General features: G+C 34.2%; 1 protein-coding gene across 1 annotated transcript; it reads right to left on the reverse strand.

Moving 5' to 3' along the window:
- Positions 1–6,596: 6,596 nt before the first annotated feature.
- Positions 6,597–7,334, reverse strand: LOC133799995 (uncharacterized). Its single transcript, XM_062237979.1, has one exon. The coding sequence runs from the start codon at positions 7,332–7,334 to the stop codon at positions 6,597–6,599; it is 738 nt and encodes a 245-aa protein (XP_062093963.1).
- Between the last annotated feature and the right edge of the window lie 15,666 nt (positions 7,335–23,000).

A 23,000-nucleotide genomic window follows, 5' to 3' on the forward strand; every position in this document is an offset into this window, starting at 1 on the left:
CTGAGAGTCCGTGGTTTCGTACATGTAAAGTCGACGTAATTTTCCATAAAAGCATAGGTGATGTATCGACCCCTATAGCTGCGATATATCGGCTTACGCTGATATATTAGCCGATATATTAAACCACGTTCTTGCATATTTTAAGCACACTTAAAGTTTGTTTAAACTACTTTGACTGGGTAGTATGAGATCCTAACATCCGAGGGAAGATTCTAGACTTCCTAGACTTATCCTTGATTATTTTTATTCATCTAAAACCTTAATTCTTTAAGAAACATACATGTGACAAATTTCACATTCTTAATTATTCTATCTAAACCTTATGTTATAATAAATAATATTTCTAGGACCATCTACATTAATAAAAACTTATGATATAATTAATATTTCCAAACTATATGCTAAACTTATAAAATCCATAACTAGCTCTACGAGTTTCCAACTAATTCCTAGCTTTGAACAAACATCCACGAAAACTAAAATACTATAACATAAACTTATACTATCTAACTAAGTAAAAATCCGAGGTGCTACATTATGTGATGTGGGTGATATTGAGATTGTTGGGGATGGTTGGAATAAAAGAGACATCAAAGTTTTAACAAATTAGTAAGTATAAGTTAATGCATAAAAGTAATATTACAAATATATATGTTTGTTATTGTAGTTTTTTTTAAATTCATATTTTATTTTATTTTTCCATTTATTGCATTATTAACTTTTGTAAAATTTTATGTATAGTTTGGTCACATCAAAGATTACTTTGTGGAGAAACTTGGGGGAGACGTTAGATCCAAAGTTGTACAATAAAGATGGTGGTCCCTTTATTGTGATAGTAACTTCTACAACCATTAAATTTTTTTGAAGTAATTATTTATTTATATCCCAAAGTTTAATATTTGAAAATGTAATATATACATATATATTAATTTACATTTATTGTAAATAGGTGAAGTTAGCTTATCTACCATAAGTGTAAGTAAAATTTACACAAATCTTCAAATAGATTATGTAGTATCATTAATTAAAAGATTTCCCACCATCTCGAATGTGTGAAAGCTATAGCGAGTTCTAATATGAATAAGACTACTCCTGAGAAAGATATGTTTCTGAACAGGATGACCATTTAAGAACTATTACAAGTTGATTGGAGTGGTGAATTGAAGGTTTTTTCTCCCCTTGCCTTTCTCTTGTATTCTTCATTCATTATGTCCTATCATTTTAATAAATACTAATTGTTTCATTGTAGGAATATATTGTTACTCGAAGAGGCAAAATCGTAGAAATAGACAACTCATTTGGATGGTACTATGTCTCATGCAAAATTTGCTTAAAAAAGGTTAAATCTAAAAATAGTGCTTATACGTGTCACACTTGCAAAAAAGAATGCGATTACCCTCTTCTGATGTAAGAAAATTATATTTGTTTTTCTTCCAATAAAAAAAAAATATTATTTGTTTTTTCTCTAATTTATTGTTCTAATGTAGGTACAAAATACATATGAAAGTCATCAACAAAACTACAAACACAACTTTGGTCTTATTTAATGTTGTGGCTGAAAACATACTAGATACATCAATGCACAAATTGTTTAATGAATTGTCTTTAAATAATAATGATGTTCCTGCATAGATTCGAAGCCTCTGTGGGAAAGATTTTGTTTACAAGTTGAGGTTGAATGAGTATTGAAAGAGAGACTTGAGAATTTTACTGTGTCAAAGGTTTTCATGCCAGACGAGAAATTGGAATGAGAACATGAATTGAAGGAAGGAAAAAAAATAAGGTAATATTACTTATGCTAAGTTCAATTTGTAAGCAAAATATGTAATGGAAATAAATTAATTATTTGTTTAATAATTTTATACATGATCCTCATAATGTCAATGATTTAGAAGATTCTGATGGAGATTATCACAAGAAAAGGAACAGAAGAAACCAAATGGTTGATGATCATAATGAAGTTAGTGATGATGGAAATACTCAAAAGAAGAAAAAAGTATCTTTAGTCTTATTGTTTCTTTAGATACATTTTTTTAGCTTTTAGTGTTATTTCTATTTTATTTTATTATTCAACGATGGAATTTAAAATATATTTTTATTAACTAGTTTATTATTTAATAAGAAAATAGACTACACTTTTATTCTTGTGCGAAAAAATAGCAATCTTTGACTACCTTATTCACAATAATACGATCAACATAACAATTTGCACTATTGCTTCATTATATTACTACTCCTTTTGGCTTGATTTCGTCCAAATGAAATCCAACATGTTTGGCATCCACCAAAGTGATAGTATAAAACGTCTGAATGATCGGTGCTAAATAATAATAAGAAGATGTTATTTTATGAACTAACTTAGGTTGTATTTGGTAAAATTTTTGTTTTTGAATTTTTTAAACACAAAAATAGAAATATTATTTTATTTTTGTTTCTTTATTTTTAAAAAATAAAAATATGTTTGGTAACTATTTTTATTTTTTGTTTTTAAAAATAAAAAACAATAAACTTGTTTGATAACTTTTATTTTTATTTTTTGTTTGAAGTATTGATTTGAATAAGAGAAGAAAAAAAAAGGAAAAGTTGAAAATGGTTTAAAAAAATTTTGAAAGTGAAAAAAATTATATTTTCAAAATTTAATAAATTTTAATTAGAATTTTTAAAAAATAATTAATAAAAATAGAGTTACCAAACATAAATATGTTTAATTATCAAATTTTTAATTAATTAAATAGAAAATTATTTTTTTAAGTGTTACCAAACAGTACCTTAGTAAGTTATGTACTTGAGTTAAAGTGTTTTTCTCCTATTTTTTCTTTTAATATTTTTTTTGAGAAAAATATTTTCAATTTAAAACGTTTTCAATTTTTTTTTTCAATTTAAATAAGATATATTTTTTTGAATTAAATATCTAATAAACTAATAAAATAAAAAAAAAACACTTTAAGGAGAAAAAAACAGTCAACTTCTGATTTTCTAGGGAATAATAAGTTTTAACAAAGACCCAAAACATGCAACCCACACATGCATGTTTGAGTAAAGGATTAATGAATTGGAAAAGTATATTTGTAGATATACAAATATAAATATTATTCTATAGCAATGTATACTGAGAGTAAAATTCAATAATTTGACTCTTTAATGTTTACTCTTTGATGGTAGACATCAATGAGTGCTTTCAGCCGTAGAAATACAAGTGTAGAGGATTCGAAAACACAATTGATCGTTTTACCACAATTGCTAGATACATGAATATATATAATACTGAATTAACCATTTGATATTAGTTAATTGTGTAAATTCTGCTCTCATAATATGCATATGTATCGATCTCACCATGCAAATAATAGTTCTATTTGATTTTAAAAATATAATTATACAATTGATCAGATTACTTTATATGAAAAGATAGTTATGTTTTCATGCTTTTAGTGATACACAACGTGTCGATCAATTGAAAGATTAGTTACAAATTAGTTTAAATTTAAATAAGATATTTATGTCACATTCTAAAATTTCTTCAAACCACTCTAATTATTTTCTTTTTTAATCTAATTATTTTTATTCATTTTTATTAATAATTAAATTTAAATTTAAATTTAAATATAAATAAGATATTAATTATTTTATTTATAATACCCAAGTCCTTTTTGTGCATTATTTACTGGAGTTTACATATATTTATAGCAAAGCAATAAGCCTCAAATCTCAAAGCCACTTTCATTCTTCTTTCCTTCTACTGAAAGTACTTTCAATGTATTATTTACTAGCCATTGCTTCAAAAGCTCTTTTTTTCACTCATTCTCTTCTTTTTTTATTGATAATTCTTTTTCAATTATTATTACTACTATTGATTTTACATATTATCACTTTTAATTTGCGTAACCACTTTTCCTAATGAACTATTTTCGTGCTATTTAAATATGATACAATCTACTTGGGATAGTTCCAATTTTAACAATCAGCACAATAGTATGAAGAGACAACAACAAAGTTCGCATTCTTCAGGTACTAATAAGATTTTGTACAAATTACTTTTATTGTCTCCTTAAATATAATTTTTATAATTAGCTAGATTGAGAAAATATTTCAGCAAATTTAGTAATATGCATTAAAAAAAATTGTAGCATTTAGTACTTCCCACTTGTATAGTTTCCATGCTGAATGACACTATTTTTAATTTTTTTTCTTCATTTTTCACCAATTTTCTACTCTTTTTTTAGGGAACAAAGTACATGGAATTGATTTATGTCATTATAAAAGATTGTGGTCACTTAAGCAATGTTTCACAACAAATTTCTTTATTGCAATATCAACTTTCATCTTTAGCTCGATACGAAAGGATTCAAAAATTAAAACTCAAGAGATATGCCTTCAAATGACCAGTATCATACAATAAATGATGACTTATTTATCATTCAAAAAACTATATGCAAACACACAAGGTTAAAGTGAAAAATTCAAATTATCCAAGATAAATACAAACAGGATTTAAAGAAGAGAATCAACTTGACCCTTCAAGTTGTGAAATTTTTCATAAAATTTACGAAGTTGGACAACATTCGAAGTGACATTGGATTGCTTCAATCAAACTGTAAGTTATTCTCCATAATAAATTTGTTATTCCTACTTACAATTAAAACAAAACAATTTTTTTTTGGGTAAATAAGTAAATTATATTCCAATCACTATAATGTACATCAGAACACCATTACATCAAGACCAATTCCTGCTTAACAAAGAACTATAATCTCACAAATTCTCACTAAGTCCTTTGACTTAGGTTCTCAAACCATGTTCTATCCTTGTCTCCTATTTTCTTTATGTTTAGACTATATATCCTGGTAATTACAATATGTTTAACAAATTGAACAAAACTTGTTACTGTTTGCACTTCTTTGTCCCAAATTGCTTTATTCCTAGTTCTCCAAATAATATACACACACGTATTGAGAACCAAAATGTAAATTCTTTTCCGCAGCTTTCTATGTTGGCATCTACGGATCCAATTCAAGAGTCCCAGAAATCTATATTGGTTGGTACCAATGCCAATCCAATAGAGAATTTGTGATAGACACTGTTTACTGTATATGCACCTGAAAAACAGATGCTCATGAGTCTCCTGATTCTGCCCACAGATGTAGCAGGTACCTATTCCTTGCATTCCTTGATTCTGCAAACGATCTCCAGTTCTTAATCTACTCCAGGTTGCCAACCAAGTTACAAACCTATACTTTGGCAAGCTATATCGCTCCCAAATCATGGCTGCATTCCAAGTGTTTGCTGCTGATCTGTTGGAGATGAAATCACAAACTTGTTGTATAAAGTAGTTCATTTTTTCTAGCTGCTCCTTTGTATAATATTCTAAAAGAATATCTCTCACTTCTATCACATTTGCCCAAAACCAGCTGCTGTCCTGGTGAGATTTATATTCCCACCATGTTTGGTTTTTGAAATACACTTCATGCACCCATTTTACCCAAAGATTGTCTTTTTTTTTTAGCCAAAGCCCACACAAATTTACCTACTGCCCCTATATTCCAGTCCTCCAAGCACCTGAATCCTAAACCACCTTGGTTCTTTGGCTTACAAACTGTCTTCCACGCAATCAAACCTGGTGCTTTATACCCAGCCGACCTATTCCACAAATAATCTCTACATATTTTATCTATTGCCTTCAATACTTTTTTGGGGAGTATCATCACTTGCGCCTAATAAGTATGAATTGCTAAAAGCACAAAATTGACAAGAATAGCTCTCCCTGCATATGAAAGATGCCTGGAACTCCATAATCTAATTCTAGTTACCATTTTCTCTACTAGAACATCACAATCAGCACTAGAGATTCTCTTTGAACAAATGGGAACTCCCAAGTATTTAAATGGTAACTTACTTTGAGTGAAGCCCAAAGCATCTAATATTTCCTGCACATCTTGCTCTGCCATTCCTGTATAATAAATGGCTGTCTTGCTTGCATTCGCTTGAAGACCCGAAGTGAGAGAAAATCTTTTAAAACTTCTAAGCAACAACATAATGGAACTAACATCTCCATGACAAAATAACAAAAGGTCATCTGCAAAACAGAGGTGCGATAATTTCAAACTGCCACACCTGTGATGAAATTTGAAGCTATCCCGTAATGCTACCTTAGCCATAATTCTTGAAAGGTATTCCATACCTAAGACAAAGAGCAATGGAGACATCGGATCTCCTTGCCCCAACCCTCTCTTAGAAGCAAAATATCCATGGAGCGATCCATTGAAGAAGATAGAGAACTTAGAGGTTTTGATACATACCATTATAAGCTTAATAAATTTCCTTGGGAACTTCAAAGCTTCCAACATTTCTTCAAGGAAGCTCCACTCATTTGTATCATATGCCTTCTTTAAGTCCATTTTTATCATACATGATGGTCTACAATTACTCCTTCCATAATGCCTAACTATGTCTTGACAGACCATTATGTTGTGAGCAATGTATCTACCATGTATAAACCCCCCTTGGTTTTGAGAGATTAGGTGTGGAAGTATTGTTCTCAGTCTGGCACAGATCATTTTTGTGGCTGTCTTATACAAGACATTGCAGCACGCAATAGGTCAAAAATCCGCAACAGTATCCGGACATTTCACTTTTGGAACTAAAGTAAGGGTGGTATTATTTATTTCCTTCAGGTTCTCTCCTGAATTCAGAAAGGAAATAATAGCTAATGTAATGTCCTTACCAACAATATGCCATGTCTTTTTAAAGAAAGTATTGTTGAACCCATCAGGTCCAGGGGCCTTCGAGTCTGGAATTGAAAAAAGTGCTTGTTTAACTTCATCCTCAGTGTATGGCCTCAACAAAAAATCCCTTTGACTCTCTGTAACTGTTGTACCTTCTTGAGCAATCTTGGCATTTACAATTCTCTTGCCAACCATATCAGTACCCAAAAGTTCTTCATAAAAGTAAACAAAAGCCTTTGTCACTTCCTCAGCTTCATCCACCCATTTACCACTAGCATTTTTAATCGCATATACAGTGCTTTGCTCTCTCTTCACCTTTAAACTTCTATGAAAGACTTTAGTATTCTCATCACCACCTTGATTCCACTCAAATTTTGCCTTATGTGACAACAGTGATTGGTAATTACTAGCAGCCAACTGTTTCTTTTGTCTAGCTATTTTTTCCTTTTCCATTACCTCTGGATTGAAGGGATCTCTTTGTAAAGCTTCTTGAAAATTTTTAAGTTCTTGAATAGAACTATAATAAGCACCAGATATGTCACCAAAAGCTGTAATATTGAACTCCTTTAGCATGTGTTTGGCTTTTTTCAATTTCTGGACAGCAATGAACATTGGGGTCCCCAGCTGAGGTTCTTGCCAAATAGACTAAACTCTTCCAGCAAACTCAGGATGAGTACACCAAAGATTAAAAAATCTAAAAGGCTTCCTTCCTCCAAGAGCCAAAGGATACGCAGTTAGGATACTCGGGCTGTGATCGAAGTCACCCTCTGGTAAAAAAGTAACTTCTGCACTTGTATATTTATCCATCCATAGTTGATTTGCTAAAACTCTATCTAGCTTAGCATATGATCGGTCATTTCCCTCTTGTTTATTGTTCCAAGTAAGAAAATTACCATTGAATTTCACATCCATTACTTGACAATCCTCCATCATCTGCTTTAGAGCTTTATAATCTTTGGCTTGCCCTTTAAACTTCAATCTTTCCTCTGGACTACTGACAACATTAAAATCTGTAGAAATGATCCAAGGGTCATGCATGGAAATTGTAATGGCTCTCAGATCATTCCATAAAATGTCTCTGCCTGCTACATCATTAAATGCATGTATGAATGTTGCCCAAAAAGAATCCCCATGAATTGGAGAAACCTTACAATGAATTAGCTGACTTGTACACTTCACTATATCAACATGAAAACTAGTCACTTTCCATGCTAATATTATTCTACCATTAGGATGATAGAACAAGTTTGTTGTAAAACACCACCCCGGAAACACGTTAAGGTATGAATCTCCCAGATTAGGAGATTTGTAGAAGACTGTTTCATATCAGATAAGGGCACTGAGAGTGTTGAGCTATGATTTGAGAGTGTGACTAATGTTAAGTTGTCTTGATGAATCAGATGAACAGAGCATTCAAAAATTTATTTGAATGATATTTGTGATCGTCTTGGACGATGGTATTGTGGTGTATTTTCTGCGGAAATCTATCAAGGTCAAGGAACGCCTTAGGGGCAGGAGTTTCCTTGGGTGGTAAGGATATTACAGGTGCCTTGGGAAATAGTTCTGAGTCTTCTTGCAAATCAAAACCAGTTAGAAGGTTGTTATGACACCTCAGTGATAGGAAAAAAAAAGAAGGATTGCCTATGCAATATGTTGGTTAAAGTATCTAACCAGAACTAGAGTAGAGTTTCTGGTGGGCCAGGTGGCCAGTTTATGCTTGAGATTATCATTTCGGAAAGGATTAGAAGGAGAGATGATTAAGTGAACCACAAATAAGAAATATTGAGTGGAAAGTCTTAGCTGGATTAGCTAAGGATTATACAGTGTCAGATATGAGTTTATTGTGGTATAGAGATCGAATTTGGAATCCGATCGACACTGGGATTAAATGGGAGATTCTGGATGAATCTCAATTTACTCTCCTACTCCCTTCATTCAGGCATCATGTTAGTGTATCAGAGTTTGAAAGCATTATAGTGGTGACCTGAGATTGAGAAGGATGTAATGGAATGCGTGGTAAAGTTCTTAACCTGTTAGCCGGTCAAGACAGAGTATCAGGAATCAGCAAGGCCATTGCAGCCTTTGAGTATTTTGTAATGGGAATAAGGAAACATCACGATGGGTTTCGCGGTGGGATGGTACAGGTTAGTGGGTCAGCGTGATTTGGATTGGGTCATTGTGGACCAGTATTTTAAGTGAGATCATTTCTATCAGTAAGGACAAGTAATACAGCTGATCAGTACTCAGATCTCTATGTGAGAGAGTTGGTTCGCCTTCATGAAATTCAAGGTCTATCTTATCAGATGGAGACTTTATTACTACTTCCAGGTTCTGGGAAGGGTTAAGGGAGGCGATGAGTATATAGATGGAATTCAGTACAATTTATTATTCTCAGACTGATGGTAAATCAGAGAGGGAAGAGAGAGTTATCTAGTGTTGGAAAGATACCTTATGAGATGAGGTATGTTGAGAGTGCTTAACATCAATTTATTGGAATGAGAAGGGTGAGATGTTGTACTTGGATCCTGAGGTGGTTCAGGGGACTATTGAGATTATTAGAGGTTGGGGCTTGGATGCTCACTTCTCAGAGTAAATGGAAAGGTTTTACTGAATTGAAAAGCAAGAACATAGAGTTCCAGGTAGAATATGATCGGTCATAGCTGATTTGCTAAAACTCTATCTAGCTTAGCATATGATCGGTCATTTCCCTCTTGTTTATTGTTCCAAGTAAGAAAATTACCATTGAATTTCACATCCATTACTTGACAATCCTCCATCATCTGCTTTAGAACTTTATAATCCCTGACTTGCCCTTTAAACTTCAATCTTTCCTCTGGACTACTAACATCATTAAAATCTGTAGAAATGATCCAAGGGTCATGCATGGCAACTGTAATGGCTCTCAGATCATTCCATAAAATGTCTCTGCCTACTGCATCATTAAATGCATGTATGAATGTTGCCCAAAAAGAATCCCCATGAATTGGAGAAACCTTACAATGAATTAGCTGACTTGTACACTTCACTATATCAACATGAAAACCAGTCGCTTTCCATGCTAATATTATTCTACCATTAGGATGATAGAACAAGTTTGTTGTAAAACACCACCCCGGAAACACGTTAAGGTATGAATCTCCCAGATTAGGAGATTTAACCTTAGTTTCAAGGAGACCAACCAACCCCGCTCTCTTACTTTGGAATAACCTCTTCACTTCTTGTTGTTTCGAGTGATTATTGACCCCCCTTGACATTTCATGTTAGAATTCTATCCATTTAGGATTGGAGGATCTCCCCCTCCATCCTTGTTAACTCCCAAATCACAAAGCACTTGTCCCACTTGAATCTCCCCTTCAGTCATCTCATCAAGCACTTGAAAAGAATTCTTAATTGGTGTATGAACAACCATTGTATTCTTTCCTGTATCCTTTCCTTGTATCACAGTCTTTGCCCCTTTATTGTTCACTGCAACAAAACATATTTTTTCTTGAATCACAGCCTTATCCTCTGCATGAACTCGATCTGTTACTGTAGTTGCAGTTACTGATTGAGCTTTTGGCCGCCACTCTGTCTTTGGCTTTCCATTCCTCTTGCAGTCTTGAGTGCTGTGACCAAAACCATGACAATTCCAGCATTTAGTTGGCTTCCATTCCTAGTATATTCCCACCCGAACTATCTCATCTTCCTCATTTAGAAACTCCACAAAATCTGGGAATTCCTAATCTTGTTCCACCTCCAATAAAACTTGCGCTTACATCAATTTCTCCCTATTCCTGGTAGCTTTATCCTGTTGCAAAACAGTACCCACTGAATCGAGAATTTTAGTCATTGTTCGTAACCCCCAATATTTCAGGTGAAGGTCCGAAATCTGTACCCAAATAGGTATTTTCATGAGTTCTTCCTTCTGTGTTTTACCATTAGCAGTCCAAGCTTTCATCACAATTGGCTTCTTATCAAAAAACAAATATCCACCATTTAAGACATTATCTCGTTGCTCCTCAGAATTGAGTCTAATGAAAAATACACCATTCTCAACCATGCCAATTTTGTCTATACCCATGTTCTTCCATACTCGCCTACAAAATCCTTCCATCACAGGCAATGGAGGATTGGCCCCTAGAACATAGAAAACTAGAGCCGAAGCCCAATAATTCACCTCGTCAATAATATCCTCTTTCTCAATCTTCACTCTCCCACCACTGGAACTCTCCAATTCCCCCATATCAGATCCCTCAAATAAAACTGGTATAGGAGAAGTAAGCTTACCAGATGTCGAGCTTGTTTTCCCCTTCTTGCTCAGAGTCAATCAGTTAGAAAAATCCTTCCGAATCGAAGCTTTCCTTATCTCTAATTCCAGATCCAGATCTCGTCCATCAGTTATCAATTCAGTATCGACACCTTCCGCAGCTGAGTCTACCTTTGCCAATCCTTCCTCTTCATCTGAATTAGAGAAAGCTACAGGATCGTAGCTAATTATTTCAGCAATTGCCCTCATCTTCTTAACAGGATCAGAAGATCGAGGCCCTTTCGCCTTTGCCTTTCCTCCCTTCCGAGGTCGTCCCCTCCTTGCCATTGCGCCAGCTTAAGCTGAGGAAGAGAACAACTCCCAACTTCTAGTAAAAAAACATTATCTCTATTATAAATATAAATATTTTCTAAATGTATATTAATATATGATTGTAATATGTTTTAGGTGGGAATCTCCTCCAATCACATGGTACAACTACAAATGAGAATAATATATCATTACATAATGATCAAAAAAAAAAAAAAAGGGAAGCGCCTACTTCATACAGGTACGTTAATATTTACATTTGTTGAGTTTTGTAACTTATTGTTAATGCTTCTAATATTAGAAATTAATAACTTATTCTTTGTTTTTGGAATTATAAAATTATGCAGTTCAACATGGACCATTAAAAAGAGTGTGTTTCTCTTTTAATAGAAACATACATGAGTCCACATACTTCTCACTAGATGGTGCAAGCTCAAATAATGGTACCTCTTTACATAAAAATACATGTATAATTAATTATAATATTAGTATATTTAGGAATATTTATGTAACATATGTTTTATTGGTAATATAGTTATCATTCAGTCCAATGATGAGGATGCAAATGAAGAAATTGAAAAGCTCAAACAACAAGTTACCGTTCATGGACTTATTCCTGTTCAATTCAAGGATAAAAGAGGTATTGTAATACTTTTCTTACCGTTCATGGACTTATTCCTGTTCAATTGACAACTCATTATACAACACCTTGTAATCCCTTCATACACATGTAAATATTGTGGTGCCATTTTATGGTATGAGAAACGAACAAAGAAAACACAAAAGGTCTCACATCCCAAATTCACATTTTGTTGTCTGGAAGGACATGTGCAGATACCATTATTGAAAGAAGGACCTCCTTTACTTAAATTTCTCCTAGGACTAGAATTCAGAAAAAAAAGGTTTAAATTTTGAAAAAAATAAGAGCTTATAACTTCATGTTTGCATTCACATCAATGGGCGGCCGAGTTGATACGTCTATCAATCAATCAACAGGTCCTTATATTTTTCGGATGAGTGGTCAGAATTATCATCACATTGGTTCTTTGTTGCCAGAAGTTGGGAAAAAACCATAGTTTTCTCAACTATATATATATATATATGATACTAAAATTGAGATAGGAAACCGAATGGACACACTATTGAGATACGGGAGGAAGATAGAGATTGAACACAAAATCGTTCATGAATTATCTCAAATGTTGGATCAACATAATAATTTGGTCAAATACTTTAGAATGGCAAGAGATAGATTCAAAGCACAACCAGAATCTACGTTTCGTTTATGACTCCTAAGTAGCAGGACAACAAATGGTCGTCAATACAATATGCCAACATCATCTGAAGTGGCAAGCTTAATAGTTGGTGTTTTCAGTGAAGCGAACTTCGAACGTTATGTTATTCTAGAGCACCGAACTAAAGGACTTCAGAGAATCACAGATATGCATCCAAGTTTCATGTCTATGATGCACTCATTAATATACCCTTATGGTGAAGATGGATATAGAATTGTCATACCTTTGAGAGATACAACTGAAAGCCCTTTTGAAGAGGCAAAAGTTGACCATGAGGCAACATTATTTCTTTAGGTTGCAGCAAAGATTAAATGAGGGTCATACTCTTCTTCAATTTGGTAGACTACTGCAATAATATAAAGTTGATTCTTACATGGAAATTGAAGAAGAAAGCTTTCGTTGGATATGAAATAACCAAAAAAAAAACGTAGATCATAACTTTTCTCTCGTTTAATGGTCATTGTTCATCGTGGTGATTTAGATTGCTCAAAAGTGGGGAAATCAATTATTTTTGTAACGCCCTAATTTCTCATGAATTATCAAGAACACAGCGTTGGATCATAAACGTAAACACTACTCTTTTATTGAATAAAAAATAAAATGAATAAATGGATCCATGGTTTTACAAAAATAAAATAATTGTCATTAACATACTAAAATGAGCAACATTAAATAAAACTTTTAAAAATAAAACATGCTTAAATAAAAATAAGTCTTCCTGGTCAATCCTTTGCTATATAGTCCCCACGAGTACATCACGAAGCTTCTAGGTCCCATTCGCCACCAGCCTTCCCATCTTCAATTGCCTGAATCAACAACATCATTAGGGGTGAGCTTCTAAGCCCAGTAAGGAAAATACAAACAAGACTCAATCATATAATCATATAATAAAAAATATCATAAATTTCACAAGAGTCATAATATAACTTATTTATACTAATCATACAACATCATAAACTCCTAGATCATAACATAGCCTAAGTCATAATCATAAATCATAGTTCATAGTCATAATCATAGCTATAGGTCATAGGTCATTATAACAAGACATATATAATAAAAAGATAAGTGCTTATACAAGGAGACAATTAAGCCCCGGACATAAGTCTGTCATACGCCGGACATCAACTTAGGTCCGTCATAAAATTTTGGCATCTGATCCTACCAGACATAAGTTAGTCATACATCATTGGACACCTTAGGTCCAACCACACTTACCCTTTTATCGTACCTGAAATGTTAGGTCATACAAAACACAATATAGGTCATAAACTAAACTACCTAATTTTCCTTACCAAATTCGAGATATTGGAGACAAGTGCGAGATCAGAAACTTCTAAAACAAAACATAAAGAAGCCACAAGTTCTCTAGAAAAAAGAAGATGAAGAGAAGATCTCAACCACCAGAATAAAAACTTACCAAAAGCCTTAAGTTTCAAAGAAATCAAGCACCTAACCAAAAGTCATTATAACAAGTGAGGTTTTGAAAAAAAAGAAGAGAATAAAAAGAATGGAAGTGAACTAAACCTGAAGATTAAGAGTACCTTAGATAGCTTAGAGCTTCAATCTATACCTCAAACACCGAAATAACACAAAAGATTACTTCCCAAGTGTTTAGAAAAGCTTAGATTTAAAAGTTTTAACCCCAAAACCCTAGTGTTTCTCTTTAGAACAAAAATAACATCTTGAAGGCTTTGAAAAGTGTTTGAAAGATGATGAAAATGGCTGAGTGGAAAGTGTTATTTATAGAGTTCAAGGAGTGAAAGTAGCTCTTATTTTAATGAATAAATAAATGATTAAAAATAACATTCTCTGCTCAACAGATGCCCAGAACTTGGTCAAAAATGTTCAGGAACAAGTCCAAGTTGTTGAGGGATGTTTCTAGCTTCGGATACCATGAATTTTAAAAAATGACCACATGAGTCGATATATCGCCCCTATAGGTGATATATCGCCTACACCATATTCCCGAGAGTCTGTGGTTTCGTTCATGCAAGTCGACGTATTTTTTCGTAAAAGCATAGGCGATATATCGATCCCTATAGCTACGATATATCGACTTACGCTGATATACTAAACCATGTTCTTGCACATTTTAAGCACACTTAAAGTTTTTTTAAACTACTTTGTCTGAGTAGTACGAGATCCTAACATCTGAGGGAATATTGTAAACTTCCTAGACTTATCCTTGATTATTTTTATTCATCTAAAACCTTAAATCTTTAATAAACATACATGTGACAAATGTCACATTCTTAATTATTCCATCTAAACCTTAGGTTATAATAAATAATATTTCTAGGATCATCTACATTAATCAAAACTTATGATAAAATTAATATTTCCAAAGTATTGGTTAAACTTATAAAATCCATAGCTAGCTCTACGAGTTTCCAACTAATTCTTGGCTTTGAACCAACATCCACGAAAACTAAAATACTATAACATAAACTAATACTATCTAACTAAGTAAAAATCTAAGGTGCTACAATTCTCCCCTACTTAAAAGAATTTCTTCCTCGAAATTTACTTGCCAAATATCTTGGGATATCGCTCCCTCATATATTCCTCCAATTCCCATGTTGCCTCTCTTTCAGTACTATTGCTCCACAAGATTTTAACCATAGAGATACTATTGGACCTTAACTCCTTAGTTCCCCGCTCTAGAGCGCGTACTGGACGTTTCTCATAACTGAAATCTTGTTTTAACTCCAGAGCCTTGTAATCGAGCACATGGGATGGATCTGATACGTATTTTCTTAACATCGATACATGGAAAACGTTATGCGTTTCAACTAATGATGGCGGTAAAGCTAACCGATAAGCTGCATGCCCTAATTTGTCCACTATCTGAAAAGGACCTATAAATCTTGGGCTTAACTTTCCTTTCTTTCTGAAACACATAATCCCCTTCATTGGAGAAACTTTGAGTAAAACTTGATAGCCTACTGAAAACTCAATAGTTCGCCTCTTAGCATCAGCATAGATCTTCATGCGATTTTGAGTGGCAACCATTCATTGTCTGATCTTTTCTACTGCCTCAGTTGCTTATCTTATGGCCTCGGGTCCTAAATATTGTCTTTCAAAAACATCATCCCAATAAAGTGGTGATCGACATTTCCGTCCATATAGAATCTCATAAGGTTCCATGCATATCGTTGCCTGATAACTATTGTTGTTGAGAATTCTATTAATGGAAGATACTTGCTCCATGATCCAGAGAAATCTAAAGAACACGCCCTCAACATATCTTTTAATAATTGTATGGTGCATTATGACTAACCATCAGTTTGAGAAACAATATCTATACCTTTGGTTAAGGTATTATACAGAAATAGTAAGGTCGAGGGAGTGACCTGGGAACTGGAATCAGATATACGAGATTAATATTCTGGGCTATTCAAATAAAATTTTGAGGACGAAATTTTTGTAAGGAGAGGATAGTTGTAACGTCCCAAATTTCCTAATAAGGCTTAGGGCCTTGATTAAGGGCCCACGATGTTAAATTATGGAATTATGTGATTATGTGATATATGTATGTGCATCATTATGTGATTATGTAAGTTATATTATAATATGGCTTGATATGCATGTTTTGGTGTATTAAATATGCATGTGTGCCCATTTATGTTTAAAAGGGAAATTTTTGTAATTTGGCCCATTATGAGTATATTTGGCATATATGTGGTATGTGTGTGGTACTACATTACTATGTGGATATGTTTGGGTTACTCGGCACAAGACGATCCTAGGGAGCAAGTTAATGGGAAAGTCACAACGAGACCCATTCTTGACTCAGAGTGAGTCAAGGGGTATATTGGGTATTTAGCACATTAGCGGGATATTGGGTAATGGAAATGATTATTTGATGATATATTGGGTGTTAGAGAATATATTTTATTGCTTAATGGAAATGGTAAAACCAAAATACAACTCTATGCAAAAATACAATAGACAAGATAATATTGATTAAAGAAATATTACAACTCAATTGCTCAAAATGCAAGTTGTAAAGCCCCAAATTTTCGAATAAGGTTTAGGACCTTGATTAGGAGGCCGGGAGGGCCATAATTGATTTAATATGTTATTAAATGATAATATGCATGTTTAGGTGTATTAAATATGCATGTGAACCCATTTATGAGTAATTGGGAGATTTTCATATTTTGGCCATTTCGGGCATATTTGGCATATATGTGATATGTGTGTGGTGCTTTATTATTATTTGGTTATGCCAGGGTTACAACTCCAGCACAAGATGATCCTAGGAGGTAAGCTAGTGGGAAAGTCACAACGTGAATTATTCTTGACTCGGAGTGAGTCAAGGGGTGTTTAGAGCATTATCGGATTATTGAGTAATGAGAATCAATATTTGGTGATAAATTAAGAGTTATTAAGATCAAAGGGAAATTCTGGAGGTTTTGACTATTTTGTGCCCAGGGGTGTTTTCGGGACCCCGAGCGTTAGGATTTGTTTGAGGCTACTTAAGTTTGAAGTAACCTTTTAAGAAATGAAAAGAACGTTCTGTACGTTCTCTCTCCCTCTAAGTTCCATTTTCGTCTCCCGATCGCATTTTAAAAGGAAACTTGAGTTCTAGGACTCGGATTCAAGTGAGGATCGAGGGATAGTGATCCTGTTAGGAAAAATAATATTGCCTCAATGGAAATGGTAAGATAATGTTACAACTCTATGCAAAATATTACAATGGACAAGATTGATTAAATAAAGTGTTACAACTCTATAACTGAAAATACAAATAAAACAAAGGAAATGAAGAAGATGATGAAGAAGAAGAGAATAGTAAAATACAACTCAAAACAAAAGTTACAAATAAAATAAAGTGTTTGGACCAAATGAAGAGATTACAACTCTTAAACAAAATATACAAGTAAATAAAACAAGAGAATAAGAAGAAGAACAATAGAATAAAAGGAAGAACATAAACCACAAACAAACTCTCACTTACATAACCTAAGTGAAGAGGATTGGGGATCACCAACTTGAACAAGGTTTAAAACCTTTGTCCAAAAGCTTATTTCCCCCTAACTCAAGCACTAAGGGATCTCTCTCAGATTTTGGAAATGCTTTATGGAATTATCAAGCCTCAAGGTGTTTCTAGCCAAGTGCTTTAGTGGATAGAAATGGTGTGTCTTACAAGTGAGCATTAGGCTCCTATTTATAGAGTTTAGAGACACCCTTTGAATTTCAAATTCCACCAACCCCCATGGCTGTTACCAATGATAAATTGGGTGTTTTATGGAATTGAAATAGAGATTTGGGAGTTTCTTGGCTGTTGGAAACGTTCAAAATTGGATAAAAACCGACTTAGTATGAATCTGTCAGCTACTAGTGCCGCGGCGCTTGTTTCAAGCGCCGCGGCCCTTGGTCAGTTTCAGCAACCAATTTTTTTAAGTTTTTTTCAAAACGTTCCAATTTCTTCCCACTTGATTTTGTAACTTCCATACACAATATGGGAGTTAAAATCACATCTCTATCAGCCATTTCTCATATGGCTTTAAGAAATTCATCTCAATAATGTGTAACAACAAATCTACACAATAATGGGTGATATTTAGGAGTTACAAATTTGTGATGAATTTGTAACACCAAATATGTTACATGTTTGGATATTTCGCATATATCCAAATAATGTAACTCTCTATTATATGTTACAATATGTGACACTCCATGTCACATTTATTTAATCTAAAACATTATATTATAAAATAATATAATATTACATTATATTATAAAATAATATAACATTCCCCCACTAGATTAAATAGTCATCTATTGTAACACTTATTTAATCAATCATTATATTTAAAATATAACATATCCCCCACTTGATTAAATAAGAACTCTCTCTTATAGGAGTCATTGCATTGATGCATAAAGTAAAGTGTTTTTCAACTTGAACTTTACTATAGTGTAATTATCACAAAATTTGTCGAAAATTTGGTTGCACTAGGCATTGAACCATCTTTTCATGATGACAAATCGGTGATAATACACACACCTTTGCGATGTTCACTTGAGACCTCTATGTCTCGCTTTGCACCGTTAATGGCCATGTGCACTTTCCATTCACGGACATTCTTGAGAATACTCCCAATTCTCATGAGAGGCGGCACCACCCCTAGGTCCATATAGGTAGAATTCTTACAGTATTTTGTTACCAAAAATACTTGTCTTTAAAAGACTGAATTCTATTAAAAAAACCTTTCGGTTTTAACCCTCCTCTTGGTAACACACAAGTACTCAATATCTCAGAAGAGACTTGTTTTGAGTACAACTAATATTCACTTGATTGACTTGTTATTACCTATTGAACCTAACACTAGTTGAATAACTAGTGTTAAGATAGGTTACCATCAATCGTGAATCTCTTTAGGGAGTTTAAGTCCCATCCCTCGAGATGATGCAGCCACTAAATCCCTCGTTAGTGGCTTAGTGAAAGGATCCGCCAGATTTTCACTTGTTCTCACATAGGATATTGAGATGACTCCTCTTTGAATCAATTCTCTTACATATCCATGTCTTAGACTAATATGTCTAGACTTCCCATTATACACTCCGCTGTATGCTCTAGCCAATGTTGCTTGGCTATCACAATGTATCGATATAGTAGATACATTATCTTTGATTAGGGGAATCTCTATCAATAGATCCCTTAACCATTCGGCCTCTTTGCCAGTAGCAGCTAGAGCTATGAACTCCGCTTCCATAGTGGAATGAGATATACAGGTTTGTTTCTTGGAACCCCAAGAAATTGAACCTCCACCAAGTGTAAATACCCAACCAGTTGTGGACAAGTTGTCCCCAAGATTGGATATCCAACTTGCATCTGTATATCCTTCTAATATCGAAGGAAATTTGGAGTAGTGAAGGCTTAGTCCTTTGGTTTTCTTGAGATAACCTAGGACCCTTCCAATTGCCTTCCAGTGATCCACACTTGGATTACTTGTAAACCTACTAAGTTTACTTACCGCAAATTCTATATCAGGTCTAGTACACTGGGCAGCATACATTAGACTCCCTATAGCACTAGCGTACTCCAATTGAGCCACCGCTCTTCCTTCATTCTTCTCTAGTTTTACACTATGATCGAATGGAGTATTGGCATCTTTAACCTTGAGATGGTTAAATTTGTTCAATACTTTCTCAACATAGTGGGCTTGCCCTAGGGCAAAACCCCCACTATGTTTCTTTACTTTGATATCGAGTATGGTGTCAACTTCTCCAAGATCTTTCATCATGAAGGTTGATGATAGAAACCTCTTCGTTACTTCTATCCCTTTCATGCTATTACTTAGAATAAGCATGTCATCCACATATAAGCAAACAATGATCACATATCCCTTACAAGTTTTGGAATACAAACACTTGTCTCCATTGTTATGTCTAAACCCATTAGACATGATGGCTTGATCAAATTTCTCATGCCATTGCTTAGGAGCTTGTTTCAATCCATATAAGGATTTTACAAGTCTACAAACTTTATGTTCATATTTTGGTAGGAAAAACCCTTCGGGTTGTTCCATATAGACCTCCTCATTGAGGTCACCATTAAGGAATGCCGTTTTGACATCCATTTGATGAACATACAAGTTGTGTATAGAAGCTAAAGCGAACAAAATTATTATAGAAGTTGTTCTTGCAACAGGCGCATAGGTATCGAAATAATCGATACCCTCTTTTTGCCTAAACCCTTTAGCTACTAATCTAGCTTCAAAGGTTTGGATAGTGCTGTCAATGTGGTATTTTCTCCTAAATACCCACTTACACCCAATTGGCTTAGACCCCGGTGGGAGGTCTACCAATTCCCAAGTGTTATTGGAAAGAATGGAATCCTTCTCATCATTGATGGCTTCTTTCCAAAATGCACTATCTCTCGATTTCATAGCTTCTCTATAAGTCTTAGGATCATCCTCAATGAGAAGTACAATAGGAATTTTCCTAATGACTTCCTCTCTATTTCCTTCTACCATGTAGAATGAAATTCGTTGAGAATCTATCTCATCCACTACTAGACTTTTATGATTTTTAAGCCTTTGACTTCTTCTAGGTTCAAAGGGTTGCTTTACATCCTTTTGAGAATTCTCCTCTTGAGAATCAACTTTGGATGTAGAAGCTTGAGAATTATTCTCATATAACAAATTCTCCTTTAGAGATGTTGAAGCTTGAGAATTGTTGTCACATAACATATTCTCAAAGAATTCAACTTCTCTAGATTCAATCACAATATTAGACTAGCCTATAAGCTTTACTATTGTTGGCATAACCAACAAAAGCACACTTTATGGCTCTTGAGCCTAACTTTGTTCTATTAGGTTCGGTTTTCTTGCAATATGCAAGACACCCCCACACTTTGAAGTACCCTATGTTGGGTTTTCTTCCTTTCCATAACTCATATGGAGATATCTCATTTTTCTTCATCGGTATTCGATTAAGAATGTGACAAGCGGTTAAATGCGCTTCACCCCATAAGTTGAAGTTCAACTTAGAAAACACCAACATAGAATTTATCATCTCTAGATAAGTCCTATTTTTCCTTTCGGCAACACCATTGTGTTGTGGTGTATAAGGTGCAGTGCACTCATGAATTATACCATTTTCTTCACAAAATGTATTGAATTCATTAGAGAAGTACTCTCCTCCTCTATCACTTCTTAGCACCTTAATCTTTTTATTTAGTTGGTTTTCAACTTCTAATTTATACAATTTAAAAGCATCAAAAGTCTCATCTTTATGCTTTAAAAGAAACACATAGGTATATCTACTAAAATCATCTATAAAAGTAAGAAAATACCTTTTACCACCTCTAGTTAAAACACCATTTAATTCACAAAGATCACTATGGATTAAATCTAGTAAATTAGATGATCTTTCTACACTAGGAAATGGTTTCTTAATCATTTTCTCCTTAACACATGTTTCACATTTACCATAGTTTTAAATAGTGCATGCAATCATACCACATTTTACTACTCTTTTCATGGTTGAAAAACCTATATGCGATAGTCTAAGATGCCACAAAAATAAAGAATCATACTCAACAATATAGGCGGAATTAGCATTTTTATTGATAACATTGAAAGTTACATCATTGGTGCACAATTTAACCATACCCTCACAAGAGTACCCCTTTCCCAAAAATACATTTGATTTGGTAAGTATAAGTTTACCGGACTCAAAAACGGCTTTAATGCCGGGCTTGCCAAGCAAATCACCACTTACCAAGTTTCTACTCATTTCGGGAACATAAAGTACATTTACTAATGTAACTTTCTTGCCGAAGGTGAAGTAGACATCAATAGTACCTTTGCCAAGTACCTTGGATTTGCCCTCATTGCCCATTTGTATCTCATGGTTGCCCTTTGACTCTTCAAAGGTCTTGAACAATGATTTGTCATAGGTGACATGGACGGTGGCACATGTGTCATACCACCACCCTTTCACCTTGCCTTGGACCGCATTCACCTCACTAAGGGTAGCAACTATGTTTTCCTCTTGAGTTGCGTTCACCTTAGGTCCTTGTTGGTCTTTTCTATGTCTACACTCTCTAGCATAGTGACCCTTTTTCCCACACACAAAGCAAGGACCTTTCTCGCCCTTAAACTTGTTTAGGTTGGTTTTTGGACCCAAAGGTTTCTCATTACCCTTTTTCCCTTTGTTTTTGGGATGCTTTGGTTGTGACACCGCATTTGCTTTGGAAGTCTCTCCATTAGACCCCTCCACAAGTTTATCTCTACATATCGATTCCTCTTCGATTCGAATATGTTTTTGGATCTCCTCCAAAGAATAATCCTCATTTTTATGAAGGATTCTTTTCCTATAGCTCTTCCAAGTTGGTGGTAATTTAGCCACTATAGCACCGACTTGAAAGGCCTCGGGAAGCTCAATCTTTAACACTTTCAATTTATTAACAATAATTTGCAATTCATGAATTTGAGGAAGAATGGGTTTATCACCAAAAAATTTGAAATCGAAGTATTGAGATATCAAAAACTTTTTGGTACCTTCCTCTTCCGCCTTAAACTTTTTCTTAAGTGCATCCCATATCTCCTTGGCCGATTTGGTCTCGGTGTAGAGGTCATAGAGCCTATCGGAAGGGCATTGAGGATATGACCCCTACAAAGAAGATTGTCCTCCTCCCTCTTCCTTCTCTTCTCCACCTCCTCGGGAGTGTCTTTGTAACGACCCAAAATCGCTAATAAGGCTTAAGGGCCTTGATTAGCGTGCCAGGAGGGCATGATGGGATTTATGTGTGATTTTATGAGTTAAATGCATGGTTATGATTTAAAGCATGTTATTTGGCTATTTGTTTATCTGAGATGCATGACTATGTATATTAGTATGCATGTAGGCCCGGATCGTGTTGGAAGGGCGTAATTGTAATTTTGGCCATGTTGGGCATAACTGTAT

Source organism: Humulus lupulus, chromosome 9, assembly GCF_963169125.1.
Source record: "Humulus lupulus chromosome 9, drHumLupu1.1, whole genome shotgun sequence".
NCBI classification, from domain to species: domain Eukaryota; kingdom Viridiplantae; phylum Streptophyta; class Magnoliopsida; order Rosales; family Cannabaceae; genus Humulus; species Humulus lupulus.